General features: G+C 42.1%; 1 protein-coding gene and 1 non-coding gene across 2 annotated transcripts in view; both read right to left on the bottom strand.

Annotated features, from left to right (window-relative positions):
- COP1 (COP1 E3 ubiquitin ligase) overlaps positions 1-18034 on the bottom strand; it is a 125260-nt gene that overhangs the window by 14956 nt on the left and 92270 nt on the right. Inside the window, exons 17-18 of the mRNA XM_054285696.1 lie at positions 16968-17092; positions 15695-15855 (exon numbers count right to left, since the gene is read on the bottom strand). Coding sequence (XP_054141671.1) covers positions 15695-15855; positions 16968-17092 — 286 coding nt within the window. The remainder of the gene's footprint in view (positions 1-15694; positions 15856-16967; positions 17093-18034) is intronic.
- LOC128943416 (small Cajal body-specific RNA 3) lies at positions 2218-2353 on the bottom strand. Its single transcript, XR_008483714.1, has one exon. It is a non-coding gene; the product is annotated as a small Cajal body-specific RNA 3 (non-coding RNA).

The following is an 18034-nucleotide window of genomic DNA, read 5'->3' as shown; positions in this document are numbered from 1 at the left end:
ACCATCTCCTACACACTTATGGCCAGGAAGGGGTTTAGGGCTGGCTTGGCTCACAGCCACTGAGGGCTCTGTAAATCTATTATAACTGTATGGAAGAGGGAGTTGACCTGAACTGTGGCCAGGTCATGCCTGCAAAGCTCTTTGGAAGACAGGGATCTTTGCTTAGTACAGTGAAAGATGCTGAGATCTCTGAAAGAAGATATTACAAAGCCATTTTTGCAGGTCAGTTTTCAAAGTAAAGACACAATGCAAACTACCAGCTTTCATGACAAAATTGTACGGTATTGATAAAGACAATACAGTAAATTGCATTTTAATAATGTACATAAAAAGTGAAGAACTTCATTAAACAAAGTCATGCAGAGTACAGATGAGAGACATGAAGTTGCTTTCAATATCCCACTCCTGATGGCTTCCCCATTGTATCTATCTGAGGGGAGAAGGGAGTGAGAAGACAGCTGTGCCTTAAGCACTAAGAATGATGAGAATACAGCTTTATAGCTTTAGTACAATAAATGCAAAGCATGGCATATTCCCTGCTTCATTCTGCAGAATGAACTATTCAAAAGATAATAATGAACTTTGCATCATCTAGAGGACTCAATTGTGCCTTCTGCCTGCTTCCCTAATCTCAGCCATCTAAAACACTCCTGAATCCAGGAGCATGAGGGAAACCAGCAACTAAAATGTATCCAAGAAGTCAGAAATCACTGGATCCTTCAGGTGTAGAAAAGCATTTTAGATTTGAAAACAAAGGATGTGAAAAGAACAAACAAGGAAACCCTCCAAGGACTGAGATTAAAGTCAGAAGCAAATACAGGATGTCTTAAGACAAGTTCATTGATTGTGAAAGGGAAAAAAATATCCAAACTCAACACACAATTCTAGACAATACTAGACAGAAATTGTCTATTCTTTCATTCACCTTCCAACTTTCCCTCTCCTCAATTTGCTCATTCACCTCCCTGCAACTCACCCTCCCCAAAGGAATACCAGGAGGCAGCCCCTGAATTCTAATGGCATTTGCTATTCCACTAAATCCCATAGATCTAAACGGGCAAAATTAGCTGAATTCACCTATCAGGCATTCTCCACAGTACTAGAGAAGGCACCTGAAGCTGTAAGATGGGCTTTCTTTTGTTTACAGCTTTTAAATAATTCAGAGAGGAGCTGTCAAGTTGAATCTGCAAAGCTCCCTTGACTTTGGACTTGTGCTATCAGACTGCTTGCCTATTGTTTATAAAGACAAAAAGGAAAACGTTACAGGATCATATGTCTGCACGGGAGGGGAGTCAAGGACTAGGAGAACAAGGGCTGTCAGGACAGAAGTCATAAAAAATACAGATGGGAAAGCAAAAGTAGGCAGTAGGTGCAATACAGATGTACCAGCAAAGCAGCAAGAGCCAGTTGCCAGTTTGGTTGTGCTATAAATACACAATGCTTGCAGTTTCTTGTGGAATATGAAGTCGTCCTTTAAAAAGGAAAGCCCCAAATGCAAATGGTAACTTTAATTAGCAATTAAAAGCCCACCTTCCCAGCTATACAATTGCAGCTGCCTCTCCCAGATCTGTCTCACTTCTGCAAACCCATGACAGCTGTCAGGCAGAGGGCCAGCACTTAATAATCATTCCCAAACCTCAGACAGCACAATCCCATCCTTTCTTTCCTTTTTTTCTGGGCTCTTTGGGCAGACAAAGATTTACTAGGTCCTACCTGGGGACACTAGCAAACCACAGGTGATGGTCCTTGGCATCCCAGGGAGTTCATACATTTCAAGGTGCCTTTTAGAATTTTTATTTTTAAGCGACTCTGTGGCATGCACAGTTTTGATGGGGTTTTGCAGAGTCATTTTCAATCAAAGCTGCAAACCTGACTTTAAAGCAAATGACTGTTTCTTGAAGCAGCAAGAATGGAGAGGGGAGGGAAATCTCAGGACATGCAGCCTGCTAGACTCAAGCACAGCCCTCCAACCAGAATGCAATCACCTCTACAGCCAGTTTGCTAAACCTAACAAGAACTTTTAAAAAAGAGCATTTTAATACAAAACCCAATAACTATGATTACAGTCTTGCTGTAAGCTACTGAGCTGGATTAACACTTGGCAATTATCCTTAGCTGTGGATGCTGCAAACAAAATCCTGCCCAAGGGCTGTCCCCACGTGGTGGGACATGGCAGCTGAGGATGCTGCAGGAGCTCTCCCGTTGCAGGATAACACATGTGTAAGGAGGGGAACGATCTGATTTAGCTGGCTGTCCTAAAGCAGACAGAGACCTCCATTTTGCTCTAGGAAGACTGCAACAGTGGACAAAAAAATATTTATTTTGCCCATGACCAGTCCCAACTGGTCCCAGCAGCTTCCAGTCCTAGGAAGTGTCATGATTACACCAGCCTGTTATACACTGTCTTTTATCCTGGGCTCCTGACTGTATCAAATCCTAAATGAAACATGATGTAAGGCATGCTAATAAGCCAAAGAAGAGAGGATTCACATGATAGGAAAATATCATTAAGTGGAAAAGTTTAACTCAGAAGGTCAAAATTATTCTAACCAGAAGAAAGAGATGCTGCATGGGGCACACTCACAGGCCCCAAAGCCTTAAATGTGGCACTGACAGTGCCTTTCCTACTCACTCAGTGACTGCCAGCCAACAGCACAGCCTGGAGTTGCAGTGCCATTAATAATTCCCTAAATTTCTTGGCCTTGAATACACTCCTAAACACCAGGGAACAGCTTGCCAGTGTGCTGCCTGCAAGAATCCCTACAGCAAGATGCTGCTTCACCCCTCCTTGACCCATCCCCTTTTCTTAAAAATTATTTTAAATGAGGTATATGCATCTGAAATAACAACGCCAGCTCCCAAACTTTACTGGTAAAAGTCTGTGCTCAGGTAAGAGCCCTAAAAGGAACACAGGGGCTGTCAAGTTTCCATGTCCCAGCCTGGAAATCCTTTAATTAACTGCTTTCCCCCATGGTCTCTCCTTGGCCTCAAAGAGCAAAATCCAGTTGATATCATAACTCCATTCCAGGCTGTAACTGGAGATTTAGGATGATCTTACAGGTGTACACATTTCCTGGCAGAATACAGGAGGTTAAAAACAGACTGTAATTTTTGAAGGCATGTTTTTGTTGGGGTGAGCAGCAAAGGGGAGCAGGGGACCACGCTGTGGCTCTGCTGCCCAGTGCTGGAGCTTGTCGTCCCCTGGGTTCTCAAAGAGGAACCAAAGCTGCATTAAGGAACTTCATCCATCAATCCATCCTGCACAAACTCAAGAGCAGCTCAGTTTATGGCAGAACTTAAAGCAAACAGAGGCTTTTGCAAGTCGAGTAAGCCTTTTTACAGCATACTAAAGTAATTTCTAGCTAATAATCAAAACAGATTTAACCCATTCTGTACTACACCTCCTAACAACTTTATTCCAAAAGCCAGAAAGCATTTCACTTTCTAATGAGCCAGCAAATGAGTAAAAGCATCTCTCTTTGTATAATGTACTCACAAGCAACTCTCATGCTTGTGATTTCTCAGCACTGTGAGGCTGAAGTGAGATCTGGGTAATGTTCTACATCACTGTTTAAGAGCAATTCAATCATCTTTGTTCTGGATTAAGTCTTGCTCCCGATTAAATTTAACAGAGCAATGAATAGGAAATCCATGACTTGGGAAGTAGGCAGATTTTATCTTTAAACCCAATTCACAAGTAAAATCATCTCTCTCACAATAGATAATTCTGCTAGTGTTCAAGTTATTTTCACACAGTGGCTATAAAAAAATTATCTCTAGATATCTGAAATGGAAATGACTATTTTTAATGCTCCCTGTCACTCTGAATGCATGCTAAGACTAACAATACTGCATCAAAAAGAAGAGCTCAACAATCACGAAATCCATTAAGCTACCAATGACTAATAGAGAAAAAAGGAAGTTGAAAAAGACTCAAGTATATAAAGAATTACCTGCTGGGATTACAGGGGTGAACAAAATCCCTTGTGTTGCACTACAGCACTTCTGTACCCTTCAGCTATGCAAACATTAGAATACAAACCCCACCTTTGCTGACAAAGGGTGAGGGAAGACAAACACTTCTGGCATTTGATTTCTTTTTTTTTTTTTTTTTTTTAGCTAATCTGCTTCATCCTCCCTTGATTTTAGATATTCTTTCTGAAGAGTTGTTGCTGCTGTTGACTCATTCCTCAACAGACACCACAGAGCTGAAGCACGTGGTATGTACTCTGCTTTTCTCTGAGCCTGATGATGCTTAAAATGTTCCAGAGCAGAGATGGGGAGAAATAGAGGACAACATACAGGGGATATAAGAAAATAAAAATGAGTGTTCTCTGTCAGGATTTCACAACCTCTTTCTTATCACAGCAAACTTGCATGTAGTGCTATGAACATCAGTAGAAAAGCTCCCACAAAGTGCTCATGATCATGTCCTGCCCTACCTAAACCATCCAAGAAGAGATACAGGACTGTATCATGAAATGGCCTCTAAAATAAACAAAGCCACACACACAGCACATACACAGTATGTGTTTGTGGGGATAAGGAGACAGACACTGGCATTTGGTGTCACATTCATTACTTCATTAACTTTGATATGTGATGAGCTGGGCTCAAATTTCACATTCATGTGTTACCTGAAATCAATACAGAAGCCTCAGCCAGACTGAAAATATATTATAAACTTCCAATCTGTTTGCAAAGAAAAACAGCAGAAACTTCAAAAACCTATATGATAAAAGAGTTTTCTTAACTCCCCATCTCACTCCAGAATGGATAATTCACAGGTTCACAATGAATAGCAAAATCCAAAAATTTACTGGTGGGCTGAAGAGGAGACTGCCCTTGTCCCTGCTGCCATGCTCAGACATCTCTGCTGTTTAGGGAAAACCAAAGGGAATTATGACAGGAAGAGGAGAGGTGGCTGCAGAGGTGGCCAGGAGGCACAGAAAGGGACTGAGTTCACATTCAGGATATGCTGGGAAAGATGTGGCCAAATTGCATCCCTTCACCTGTAACAGTACATTCAGAAACATTTATCTGAAAGCAATCTCCAAAGCAGTATTTTTCTTAAACTTCTGAGCCTTTGTTTACTTTTGGAAAGCTAAATATGTATATATATTCTTACATTTTGAAACTAAGAAAACGCCCAAGCTCCCAATGGTGGCTGCTGCCTGCTATAATAGCAGAAGAAAAGTTGCTAAATCCTGTTCTACTTCCAATTTCCCCACAACCATATCTTTTTTTATGCATTTCCCAACAATTTAAATTTCTTCTGTTGCATTGTCAAGCAAAGAATGAACCTGGGAAAAACAGAAAGCCAACAGCATCCTTTTGCAGTAAATAAGGATATTTGTATTTCATTTTCATTAATTTTCTCTCTTTTTTTTGCCGGCCCAAATTTATCTTTTCAAATGCTGGAGCTAATGTAGAAGTTGTGAAGCAAGACATGCAGAGAACTATTAACCTATTTTAATCAAGGATAGGTCACTCTAAACAAATCAAGATCTCCCCCAAGCACACACTCTCCAGACCGGAGCAGCTTGCTGTTACTTAAGGCTTTGGAGAAACTTGGCTAGAGCAATCTGCTTTGTAGGTCTTTCCTGGAAGGAAAAAAAGGCAGCAAGGTCTCCATTGATCAACCTAGAAACTCGGAGAAAGAATCATGTGTGCCTGATTAACATGAGGATTCTTGGCTGGTGATGCTGAGCCTCTGCCAGTGTGGGTCATGAGGAGGGACACAGCTTCTCCTGCTCCCACTGCAGTTTATTTATGTGCTATCTGCAGATTACAGGTAAAAGGAGCTTTATTTATTTAATGGATGAGAACCAAACTTTCTTCCCAGTATATGTAATATTACCTATATTCTCTCCAGTATCTCTCATTACTATAAATACTTGGGGAACAATGCTCTGCCTCATCTGCCCCAGCTACACCTCTCTGCTTAACTCAATATTCACTTCAGACATACTAAAGTAAAACTAAAAAATCCAGTACTGTACCAAACAGCACACTTCTCTTCAGCTTTAGCAACTAGCTAAGCATTTTGGAAGTGATTATGACATACAATGCCATAAGAGACATAATTATTTAAAGCAGCACTTCCCTCACAGAATTCAAAACAACTCGTGCGAGGGTGAACGCCCATCAGCTGCACAACCCCAAATTTAACAGTGCCATTTCTGTCAAAAAAGGCACTCATTACATTACTAAACATAACTTTCCTGTCATACTGGCTTTCTCTTCCTTAGAAAAGACTGATTATTATAATTCTGTGTGTAACTTATATAAAATAATTATGTCTCCTAATCACATATCAGGTAGTTGCAATTCAGACATAAGATTGCCTTCAAAGGAGGGACCATTTTCACTCCATGCACATACCTAGCTCATCTAGAATTAGCTAGAATTAGAGCAGAACACCATCAAAAGAAATTTAAACATGTTTAAAGGATACAAACCCATGTTGCTGCTAGAAAACCCCTCTGAGCAGTTGTTTTTTGCAAGCCTTTATTCTCATTTTTCTAACATGTAACACAGTTGGCACTAAGCTGGTCACAAATTAGTGGATATCAAAAGGCCTTGGGGTTTTGTTACTGTCAACAGAAGGGCAGAGGGCACACAAAAAACTTCAGAATGGATACCCAAAGCCAAGCAGTAACTCTATTAATGCACAGATATACACAAAGTAAAGCTTTTGCGGTGAAAACCACCTATGCATAAATGCTCCTACTTCCAATTCACCCAGAGGTTAAATTATCTGATCAAAATCTTGTGCTGGAAAGGAAAAAAATCCGCTCGTATTTTTTCCACTTCATTTAGACTGTGTAAAACATTAAATTCTGTCATTAAAATTGCTTAATTAGGAGTGCTAGAGCAAAAGGTTGATGCAGCTCATGAATTGTAACTGCTGAATGGTGGTGGCCTGGCAGCACTTGCCATAGATATTAGCACTAAAGAATGAGGAAAAGGAAAAAGAAAAACACAATATTGCAAAGTTGGTTTGACTTTAATTGAAGCAGTGTCACTTGTTGGAGGGAATGAGGTTGTAAACCAAATTCCAACAGCACTGACAGCAGACCACCACCCTTGTGGGGCAATTCTGCATCTGCACAGAAGCTGGCTTCAAAGGCCGTGGTTAGCTCAGTGCAAAACCTACCTCATTCTTGCCTTTCTCTTGCTGCTCTGAAACCAAAGTCCTGCTTTAGCAGTCAGTGCTGGGACACACAGCTCTACTACTCCTGCAGCTCCTGTCTTTAATGCCCCCCTTCACCTGCTCTGCAGCACACCAAACACTGCCCGACTGATATCAGCTCCCAGCACTCAGACCTCATCTCACTGGCACTTTGTGCCAGCCAGGGACTTCAGCAGATGGCACTTCACACAGCAAACAGCCAGCGTGAGCCTAGCAGTGCAAAGTAAAGCAAAGACTGCTCATGCAGGAGGTGCTCTGACTCAGAGGAAACCAGCTTTAGTGAGAGCTTGACATCAGGCAATATTGGCTCAGTACCTACAGAACTTGCCAGGATCCTGCTGTGACCTACTGCTTGTAGGGGGCTCTGCTCCAGGACACAACACAGAATATACATTAGATACAGTGGGTCCAGAGGAGGCCACTGAGCTGATTACAGGGGTGGAACACTACTCCTGTGAGGACAGGTGGGGGTTTTCAGCCTGGAGAAGGGAAGGCTCCAGGAAGACTTTATAGTAGCCTTCCAGTATTCAAAAGGAACCTATAAGAAAGATGGGGACAAACCTTTTTGTAGGGTCTGTTGCAACAGGACAAGGGCAAATGGTTTGAAATTGAAAGAGGGTCAATTTAGAACAGATGTAATGAAGAAATTTTTTTACAATGAGGGTGGTGAGACACTGGCACAGACTGTCCAGAGATGTGGGGGAAGCCTCATCCCTGGGAGTGTTCAAGCCCTGGTTGGATGGGACTCTGAGCAAAGGGGTCCAGGTTTACTGTAAGGGGTTGGACTAGATGGTCTTTAAATGTGCATTCCAACCCAAACTACTCCATGATTCTGTGATTATAAGTCCCCCCAAAAAATACCAGGAATGAGCCTTCCTCCCCAAAGGCTAAGAGCTGTAGGAGTGCAGAGACAGAACATCTGCCACCTGTAATTCCCACAGCACCTGAAATGCCCCAAGACAAAGGCACAATGCTAAGACAAGGCATGCTAAGAGATAAGCGTACACTCCACAATAAATAGCTTTCCAGGCATCATTTGAAACCCCTCCAAACCTTACAACAGCCTAATCAGTTATTTAATCAGTGGCTTTACAGCATAATAGGGTACATATGAGGGGCCCAACTGTTGAGACTGGTTGGAAAGGGAATGCAGCTGTCCAGTAATTTAATTCTAAAAGTAAGAGCTCCCTCAATACAAACCTGCACTTTTTTTTCTCTCCACCCCAGTATAAGTAAGACAAATAATTCTCTTTGAGGTTGTGCTGTTTGGGACATAGCTTATCTAAGTGCCCCATGCTGTACCTTGCAACATTATGGTTCAGTAACAAGCTGAGGATGGAGCTGGAATGAAGTCTAGGTTCCATGTGAATTCATGACTTCAGTTCATCTGTTATAAAACTCATACTTGAATAAAGAACTGATAGTTACTAAAGCAGTTAAGTGCCCATAGGAGAAAAACATCCACTTACACGTTTAACAACAGCTACAGAGAGATTTCTTTGCATCCCCAGCTCACCGTGTGTAACACAGCAATATGATTTGCAATTGCATTGGGAGGCTCTCATTTTTTAAAGCTTAGGAAAGAGCAAGAGCCTGCTCACACCTCTGCTTGCACCAGCAATGATCTGCAATCCATTATCTCTACAGCTGTACCATTGGGATCAGCTACTGGAATGGTAATGTCAGCAGCACTCAGTGATGTTGGCCACTGTGTCATTCACTCAGTCTAGGAAAGAGGACTCCAATAAGAAGGACCTCAGATCTATCTACAGCACATGCTCTACTCCTCTTGGCATTAGAAGAGATGTACTGGTGAGCAAATATCATCTGTAAAAGTCTGAAAGAGTAAATACTGTCTCCATTCAGGAAATATAGACTTTCATCTGCCTTCAATTCAGACAACGTTGACCCTGTGGCAATTTTCTGTGATTATGCAAGGAAAAAAAAAAGCCTCACCTTGCAGAAGGAGAGAAACTGAGTTTGCAAATGTAAAGCTAAAACCAACAAAGAAGAAAAACCTGAGCCACCTACATTTCTTGAAGAAGCTATTCTTAAAATAGAAGCCACAATGATATCAGAGTGCTGCAGTACCACAGGAGACCTGAACTTGAGAGATGAACAGAAGTGCCAGACTCAGCCCTGTGTCCTCAGCAGTGGCAGCTGCTCTGCATCCAGGAAAGGAGGAGTTAGCACAGCTCCTGACACACCAGGCACCTGCTGTGTGCCACCTTGAGCCTCAACAGCAACAGAAATGGTGCAACACACTTGTTTGCCCCCAGACACACTAGGCAGGAGGAGCACAGGGGACAGAGGCTGGGTTTTCAGGGAATCTCCTGCTCCCTTCACTGTGGCCATATCCTCGCGGGGAGGAAGCTCAGAGGGTATCCTGCAACCAGGGAGGAGACAGGAAGGAAAGAACATTTACCAGTATTTTTCTTCTTCTACAGAACACTCAAAATCAAACACTTCCTCACAAAGCTGATCATTTGTATAATCACATTATCAAGATGGTGTTTCATATGGATTGGAGTGTCAACAGACTGAGATGTCAATACAGTGCATGAACTGTTAATAATAGAATATGATTTTTTTCCCCCCCACGAATTTCTCCACACTTGGACTCAAGTTTTTGACACACACAGATTTTTGACAGGGAATAAAATATTGTCAGTCACCTAGGTATTTTCTAATTAATTCTCCTTAGCCACAGAAAAAATAGAGCCCAAACCAGAGCATTTGAAGACATATGGATATGAAAGGATATGAGCATGTTCAGAGCAAAGGATCATACATAGCTTGTGACGTCTTTTATCTGCAAATAGAAATTATTCTGCATAAGAAAATAGTTTTCAAGCAGCACATAAACCAATATATACAGTGTGTTAGTACACATAGCTAATATGCTAAAACCTGAAGGGGAAAAAAATCAAGCATGACATATCTTCTGATGTTCTGGGTCCCCTTTGTTTTTGAAGAAAATTTTAGATTTTCAAATGAGTAAAGGAGCAGTAGACATGAAAAAGGTAGGATGGAAGAGAAATCAAATACATTTATACCTAAGGAAAGAGCAAAATAGAAGTCAAAGAAAACTCTGTGTCTAAAGCATTGCCAGTGACCAGGGAGTAGAGGGCATGACAAGAGGAGTGGGAAGCCGTCACACAGACAGCTGTGAGCACTGCACCATGCAGGCTATGGGGATTAAACAGCTTCCCAAGGAGGGAGACAGACCTTTGAAGATTTTCAGGTGAGGAAGAAAAAACCAGTAGAATAAACCTGATCAAAGCCACAACTTGCTTTTTTAAGAAGCTGATCCTTCTCAGCCTTCCATAAACTGCAGTGCATTTCAAGCACAAGAATGAAGATGAAGATCTCTGTGTTTCCAGCATGAAGAAGTGTGGGACTGCACTGGAGGAGAACTTGCAAGGATTCTAGCTTGGGAGATGCTGCACACAAATGCTACAGAGGCCAGTCCTGGTCTAGTAAAGAAAGGAGGAGTCAGAAAACAGCAGATGCCCTTCCAGAAAATACCACAGCTGGAACTACTCATGCTGTGACCTGTGGCACAGCTGGGGTCTGATCACCCCAGGCAGGCATTGATCTCCTAAGCTTTTGGATTCTACCTAGGTATTTCCTGACACCTGAACAGGTAAGTTGAGGATGCTGTGAAAATAAAACACCACTGAGTTGAAGCTGGAAGTCAAAATTCTCACCAATTTTGAGATTTTAAAATTTCAGCAGCAAAGAGAGACAATGAAGTTTCAAGTGCTTCTTGTTTTACCCCCAAAATCCTGCTGGAATTTGTGCTTCAAGCTACAAGAGGTATAGTTACAACTGATACAAGTTACTTAAGAATGACACTGAATTACCATTCAGTTACTTGGGAATGACAAAGGAGGTTTCATTTTTTATGTTCATAAGTCACCCAAATTAATTAGCGCTTTAAAGTGGCAATGAATCATTTCCTGAAATAATTTGTATTGGCTAAATTAATTCCTGTGAAGGGAGCCAATTTGCTGATTGTAAATTATAAGAGCCCCAGACTAGCTCCTGTGTACACTGTGTACCATTTATAAGACTACTGGGAAACAAAGGATGGCTACTTTTCATCAGTGAACAAGACTGCAGCCCTATTAAGTGACTGACTTACAGTGCTACAATTACAGGTTTCTATTTAAAGAATCTAAGCCAGACATCATTAAGAAACAAAGCTGGATGTTCAGAAGAAAGGAAAACTAAACAGAAGAAAAGCTTGTTTTCTGAAAAGGTGCACCAAAAACGTATTTGAAGGGAATATTTCATCCTCTTAGATAAACAAAGAGAGATTTAGATGTTCAGGGCTAATTATGAATACAGTTCCACCACAGGGCAATGCCCAAAGCCAACCTGAAGCCTGGAGTTCCAGAGCTGCTAACCCATGGTTAGTTGACTGTTTTGAGACCCCCATAAATTTAAAATTACTTTTGAGGAGTGATGAAGTGAGAAAACACATACATGGGTTTCTACTCAGGTGGAAGAGATGCTTTCCTTCCTCCTAGGAGGACTCATCCATCCAGTACATCCCACCACCCACCCATCTCTGGTTAAAGACTGCAGCACTCTTCTTAATGGATTTCCCATCTTTACTCCTCCAAAAGAAAAAAAATGTATATAATGCTTCACCTAAGCTAATTTGCATGGTTTTCTCCTGTTCTTATCTGCATCTCCTCACTGGTATCAAAGCCTTGACATTTCTGCTTGTGAAATCCTTCCCTGCTAACCTGCTTATCAGCAGTAATGAATACTTGTGCAAACAGGTACAAAATTAAATGGCTTCTTTACAGTGATTATGATAGATTGAGCCATGCTTAATCTACATAATCAAATTGCTTCTGTGTTCAGCTGTAACACTTTTTTGCTGTCCTGGGAGCAGGTTCAGCCTTGGCTTCTCTTTCAACAGCTGCTTTCTGAGAAACACTAACCATGCCTGGGAAAAGGGCTACTTTAGGTGCAATCATTTAACACAGCATGTTTGAGGTACATAAACTCTACAAGAGGGTGTAAACAACCAGTGTCCCCTTTAGGGAAGGGGAAAACATCCTTTAGGACACATAAGGGACAGCAAAGCACAAATCAATCTCCTCCAGCTATGATCCACATACCCACATGTAATTGCAGTGAGCCTTCTAAGAGAGAAGACATCTCTACCTGTTTAAATGCACTGAGCTACCACCACTACTGTAATTTTCTTTCCCTAAGCAAGAGTCTCCCTGTATTCAAGAGCATTCCCTGTTTACATGCTGCTAAAACAGAAGACTGTTGTTTTCAATCTCAAGACCAGATTCTTGATTCAAATCAAGCTGGTTAAAATGGACAGCAAGGGTATATTATAAAATCCTTGACTTGGGAAATTAAAGGATTTAGTCCAGGGAATGCTCTGAAAAGCATCTCCATGTCTAAATCATGTTTATTAAATCACTTAGCCAAAAGAATCCTGAAGCTTTCTCTTCTTTTAAGTATTGATCGACTTTTAGCATAAAACAAGAAGGGAGAAATGTTTTTCCCCACAAACAATAAGTAGGTGCTATTTTAAAAATATCCAACAGCCTACTTGCCTTTGTCCAAAACACAGCAGTGCAAGAATCAGGTTTGCTTCATGGTCAGCCTGCTGGGAGGCTTTTCATTTGCTTATTTTTTTCCAAAGAGTCTAACAGAACAAGTAGCCTACAAGCTAGTGCTTATTTCTAAACACTTTTATAAATTGTTAAGTGAGTAAACCTGGTGCAAGATGCTAATAAGCACTCAGAGAGAATAATTTTCCTTCCTCGTTATGGCTTTGATATAGGTAAAAAGAAGGTGCTGCTGGACCTCTGAGTCAGAAAGGTGACAGCTCCAATAAAAAAGGCCTCTGCATCTTTGTAAGTAAAGAAAAATCAATGCAGAAGGGAAAAGAATAAAAAGATGGGTTCTGGCAAGGGCCACTAGCACAGCTTGACTTAGGCTCAGGAGGAAGTAAAAGCCTGAATTACATAAAAATAGATTTAAAGAAAGAATCAATGACATTTAATCTGAAAGTTTTGGTTAAGTTTTAATTAGGATCTGAGATTCTGCACTTAAGTGGATGAAGTGAAGGAGTACATGTACTCATGCTTCCCAAGATAACTGACAGATCTGAAACTTACTCATCTCATCTCAAAAGGTTAATTAAAGAACAATCCTTGACAGCAACACTGGATGGAAACAGAGTCAGCTTCACTGGGGAGAGGCTGTGCTGGCATCTCCCACCCTCAGCAACAAACTGAAGATGCTGCCCTGTGACCACAGCATGGAGATGAGCAAGATGCTTCCAACCAGCCCAGCAAGAAATGGAGAAGAGTGTGCCCACAGCATGGTAAAACTTGCTTACTGTGCTGCCTGTGGATCTGGGGCTGTGCTGGGGCTCTGCATGGCTGCTGGCCTGGAGCTGCTTCCACACACACAGAGTCCTGCAGCAGAGCAGGTGGGATCACAGCCAGCACTGAGAGGCATGTGTGCTAACTCTTAAAATAAGGCAGTCACTCACTCAGGACCAAAATTGTAATTAAGCTGAAAATAGGCTGTAGGTTCCTTAAATCCTACAGATGCTGACAGCACTTTGAGGCACAGGCCTTCTCTGGTTCAGCCCAATATCAGAAAAAAAAAAAAAAGGTCAGCTTTCAGGGAAGCCTGTATATGCAAAGCTCATTTGAAAAAAAAAAATCATGGCAAATTGAAGAAACATTATCAAAATGAAGAATAGCAGAGTTTCATCATTTGAGTAAGACTTTGTGGACATAAATGAACTTTGGCTGTACAGTAATTTAATTTCCTAAGCACATGAGCTAAGTCTCAATTAGGTCAGAGAGGATTGCTGCAGCAGTAGAAGAGAAGAGGAATGTGCAGCTGGATCAGTGAAAAGATGGTGCAAGTAAACACTGAGGCCTCTTGGCAGAAGCAAGTGAGGCTGCTTGCTTGGTATGTACCACAGGCAGAGGCAAAAACCACCTGCAGGCAGCTTTTTGCTGCTCTCTTTAAAAGCTAGAGCCAGGTAGTGTGGCTGCCACAGGAGAAACAGGCTCATTTAGAAGCCCAGGGAAAAGCAGATGAATGCCAGAGAAAAAAAAAAAAGACCAGAACAGCAATGGATTCTGAATGATGCTTAATGGAGTGAAGCCTGAACATTATTTGGCGTGATCTTGACGGGCCTGATTTAACTGTTACATTTTTGTATGGTATTTTTCATCCTGATTATGAAGAATTGTTTCACAGCCCTTGGTGACAGCTTAGAAGTTTCTCAGCCACTTAAGCAGAAGGTCTATCAGAGCACATTTATCAGAGAAAAGACTGCTGAGGAGTGGACAGCAACAGACATAACCCCACGGGTGAGACATCTCTGCTTCTTCCTGTAGAAGAGATGCCCAGAAGAGCAATGGGCAAGACAATCCAAGCACGGAAGTGAAGGCAGCTCAAGGAAGGGCATTTCTGGAAACACAGGTTCCCACAGCATGTTTTTATCCAGCAGAAAGACAAATTACCAAACCTACAACAGCCACTCTTCACCTGAGACGTGTATACCAAACCCTACAAAATCCCCAGCCAGAAAAAGCTGGTGATCCTACATCACTGACTGTCATGCCCCCTGTTCAAACCACAGCACCCACTTCTTACTTTTAAACACAAAGAGCAGTTCCAGACACAGGTTTATTTTGATTTTGACTCAGAAGCGTTCATCTGAAGTGAGTTTAGGTCACAGTTGTTGGGGTAGTGTCTACACATGCAGAAAGCAGATTGGTAGACATTGTCTTTGTGAATAGGACATCTCAGGACAACAATTATGCAACATTTCACTTCATCTACTTGGAAGAGTGCATTTAAGATCAACTCCATTTTGCCCCCTCCCAACAGGCCCCTTCAAGTATCTGATCTGCAAATCTTGTACATACAAGAGTTACTTGCTCCATATTTTTAATGCAACCTTTTCAAGAGCACCCTGAATTCAAAAGCAGCATTCTGAAAGGCCACACTCACAAAAGCTGCATCAGGTCTGCCTGCCACATTAGTACACATGCTAGGGATGTGAATTCAGTGCCATTGGAACAGGCACTTTACATATCTACTAATCTAAACACAAAGGCTGTGTTCCAATGAGCAAACCCAGACAGACACAGCAACATTGAGACAAGGCTTCACAATGAGTATCTGCAACAAAAACCCCACTAATGCACCCACAAAAACCATCAAATGCCAGAAATACAATGCTGCTTTTGGGATTTTAGATAGCATACAGAGGAATTCAAACACCCAGGTGGAAGAGTTAACATCACAGCAGTCTCTTCTCCCCCAGCATTTCAGTTACCCTGCAAATCATCAAGGTTCTCACAATGACCTGCAAGTACCCTTACTTTTCCCATGAATAGGAAAATCCCAAGCACAGTTAAACCCTCAGCAAGGCTATTTTGTGAGAAAGCAGGAGCCATTCCTTCTTCACCAGAGCAGAAAGCTTACCCCATCTGGAAGTGCCCTCCAGCACACGGCGCTCACAAACTCATTGGTGTCATCTTCTTTCCGGTCCTTGTCCAGGACACTTTTGACTGTATCAAACTTGAATGTCAGCAGTGTCTTTGAGAGGCCCTTATAGTATAAGTAAAGGGAATTATTTTCACTTCCTAGAAATAAAAAATACAAGTACACAAAATCAGGTTTTGTAAAGACAAACAGAAATAAGGGTTCTTAGCTCTTAAGAGGTTCTTAGTGCTTTCATTGCATAAAATAAGCAGAAATAAGGGTTCTTAGCTCTTTCATTGCTTAAAACAAGCCCAGACATTTCCTTGCAGTTGTCATTGTGGTCATGGTGCCCTGGCAGCTGGAAGTGCTCCACAGCAAACTTCCATCACACTTAATAATAGGACATGTTTTTATTACAAGACAACTGCAGCATGCAGCACACCTGCAAAACACCCAGGATTCCAAGAACCCTCCACAAACTCCTCAAGGCAAAGCATTTTGGGCAGAGTATCTGCACCACCACACGAATCACTGCTACATCCAGCCTGCTCAGAGCCACAGTTCAAAGGCAGGTAGCACTATCAAAATTTTGCCTGCCATAATCAAGTATGACAACTTGGTCTGTGGAGGCTTAAGCAAGGAAGACCAGACTGTGCAGGCTTTATTTAGAAATCCATCCCAATTTCTGCCTTGCAAGCTGCACAGCAATCAGGGAACACACGAGCTAAGGTCCTCCCTTCAGTGCTGGCACAGCTGTCCTGCTCATCCCACAGCTATCAGCCTGTCACTGCCTTCCCAGCAAGAGCTGTGGATTTACAGAGCTTTACAGATTTTAAGCAGTGAAAGGACAGAACAGCCAAAGGGGTAGCTAATGATTCAGCCTTCTAAGGAGCTGTTTGCAATGTGGGCACTCTTCACTTCGCCCTGCAGAATGCCACACTAAGTGACAACTACTGGATCCTCACGTGGCCCAGGCTACTGGTGGTGCATAAAGATGTGCCAATTGTTGATCTTGAAATACATAAATTATATCAGCAGCACTGACATTAGTAGTTCATTTTGATGACAGCAAGCCTGAATCATCATGCACAAACAACTCATCTGCGACAGAAGAAAACCATCTACAGAGCCCCTTAGGTCAGGACTGCCAATGCCATTCCTGGGAGGGGAAGGAGTGTGGAAATTCAGAAAAATAGCACAAGTGGTGGTGTGCTTTGCTACTGGTGAGGCCCCAGCTCTGAGGAGCCCTGTCAGGGGTGGCTGCTCTACTCACCACAGGCAATGTAGTCTCCGTTGGACGCCAGCCCCACAAAGTTCTTCTCGTTGATGTGACCCTTGAAGGAGCGCAGGCAGTGAGGCTTCCCTACGTTCCACAGCTTCAGCTGACTGTCTGTTGACCTGAAAACAACACTTAAATTTACCCTGCTGCCATGTGGCAGGAACTCCTTCCTCCCTGGCCATCCTGCTCCTCAACACTCCAATGACAATGTAAATGTAGGAAGCCTTAGTGCACAACAGGAGATTTATCCCACTTTCAATCATCTGCAGCTCAGCTTGAGCTCAGAAAGATATCACCTTATTTTAAAAGCCTGTCAAAACACATTACACGTTTGAATAAAAACTTCCCTGAAGTATTACTCTTCCTTTCTCCTATCAATTGCAGAGCCCTCCTCTGAACTGCACGGCCTCTGGGCTATCACTGCCTCCTCCAGATCCTCACAGATCCAAGACACACCAAAGTTATTTATATTTTAAACCTTCATAGCACAGATAAAATCTGTTGCCTTCTCTGTGCCAGCTATAACTCTCATTCATGTCTTTCCAGGGCTTGGGTAGGAAGCAGTCTCCTCACTCCCCAGTGCCCTGAAGCACATTCTCCTCCTGCCCAATACCAAACAGCAGCACAGAAAAACCCATGGGGGCTCAGAGCTGCTGTTAGAATTAAATCTGTTTTTCTCATGTGTAATCAAGACTGCATGGATACAGAACTCAAGCTTCTACCTTTTTCACCTTGTCAGTGAAAGTTCAATATTACTATTCAAAATATAGAAAACATGTTTGGATTGAATCACAATCATTGTTTCCCATGATTCCCCAAAATGCAAATATACCTGCCTTCAAAACGTTTTTCTGTTTACTGTGAGAAAACATTTTGCCTTTGGGGTTACTAATCTGCTGCCTGGCAGATCTCAAATAGGAAGATCCAACATTTCCAGGAGATATAGGATTAATTTCTTCCTCCAAAGCTGAAGAGACATGAAGATAATCTCTCCCTTCACTGGCATTATTTCCTAGCAATCCCAGCATACATGGCTCTGGTGTTCTGGCACTCACTGAGAT

Source organism: Melozone crissalis, unplaced genomic scaffold (assembly GCF_028551555.1).
Source record: "Melozone crissalis strain CALT ecotype California unplaced genomic scaffold, PUWL_Pcris_2 ptg000045l_1, whole genome shotgun sequence".
In the NCBI taxonomy this organism is placed as follows: domain Eukaryota; kingdom Metazoa; phylum Chordata; class Aves; order Passeriformes; family Passerellidae; genus Melozone; species Melozone crissalis.
This window is presented reverse-complemented; position numbering and strand designations above follow the sequence as displayed.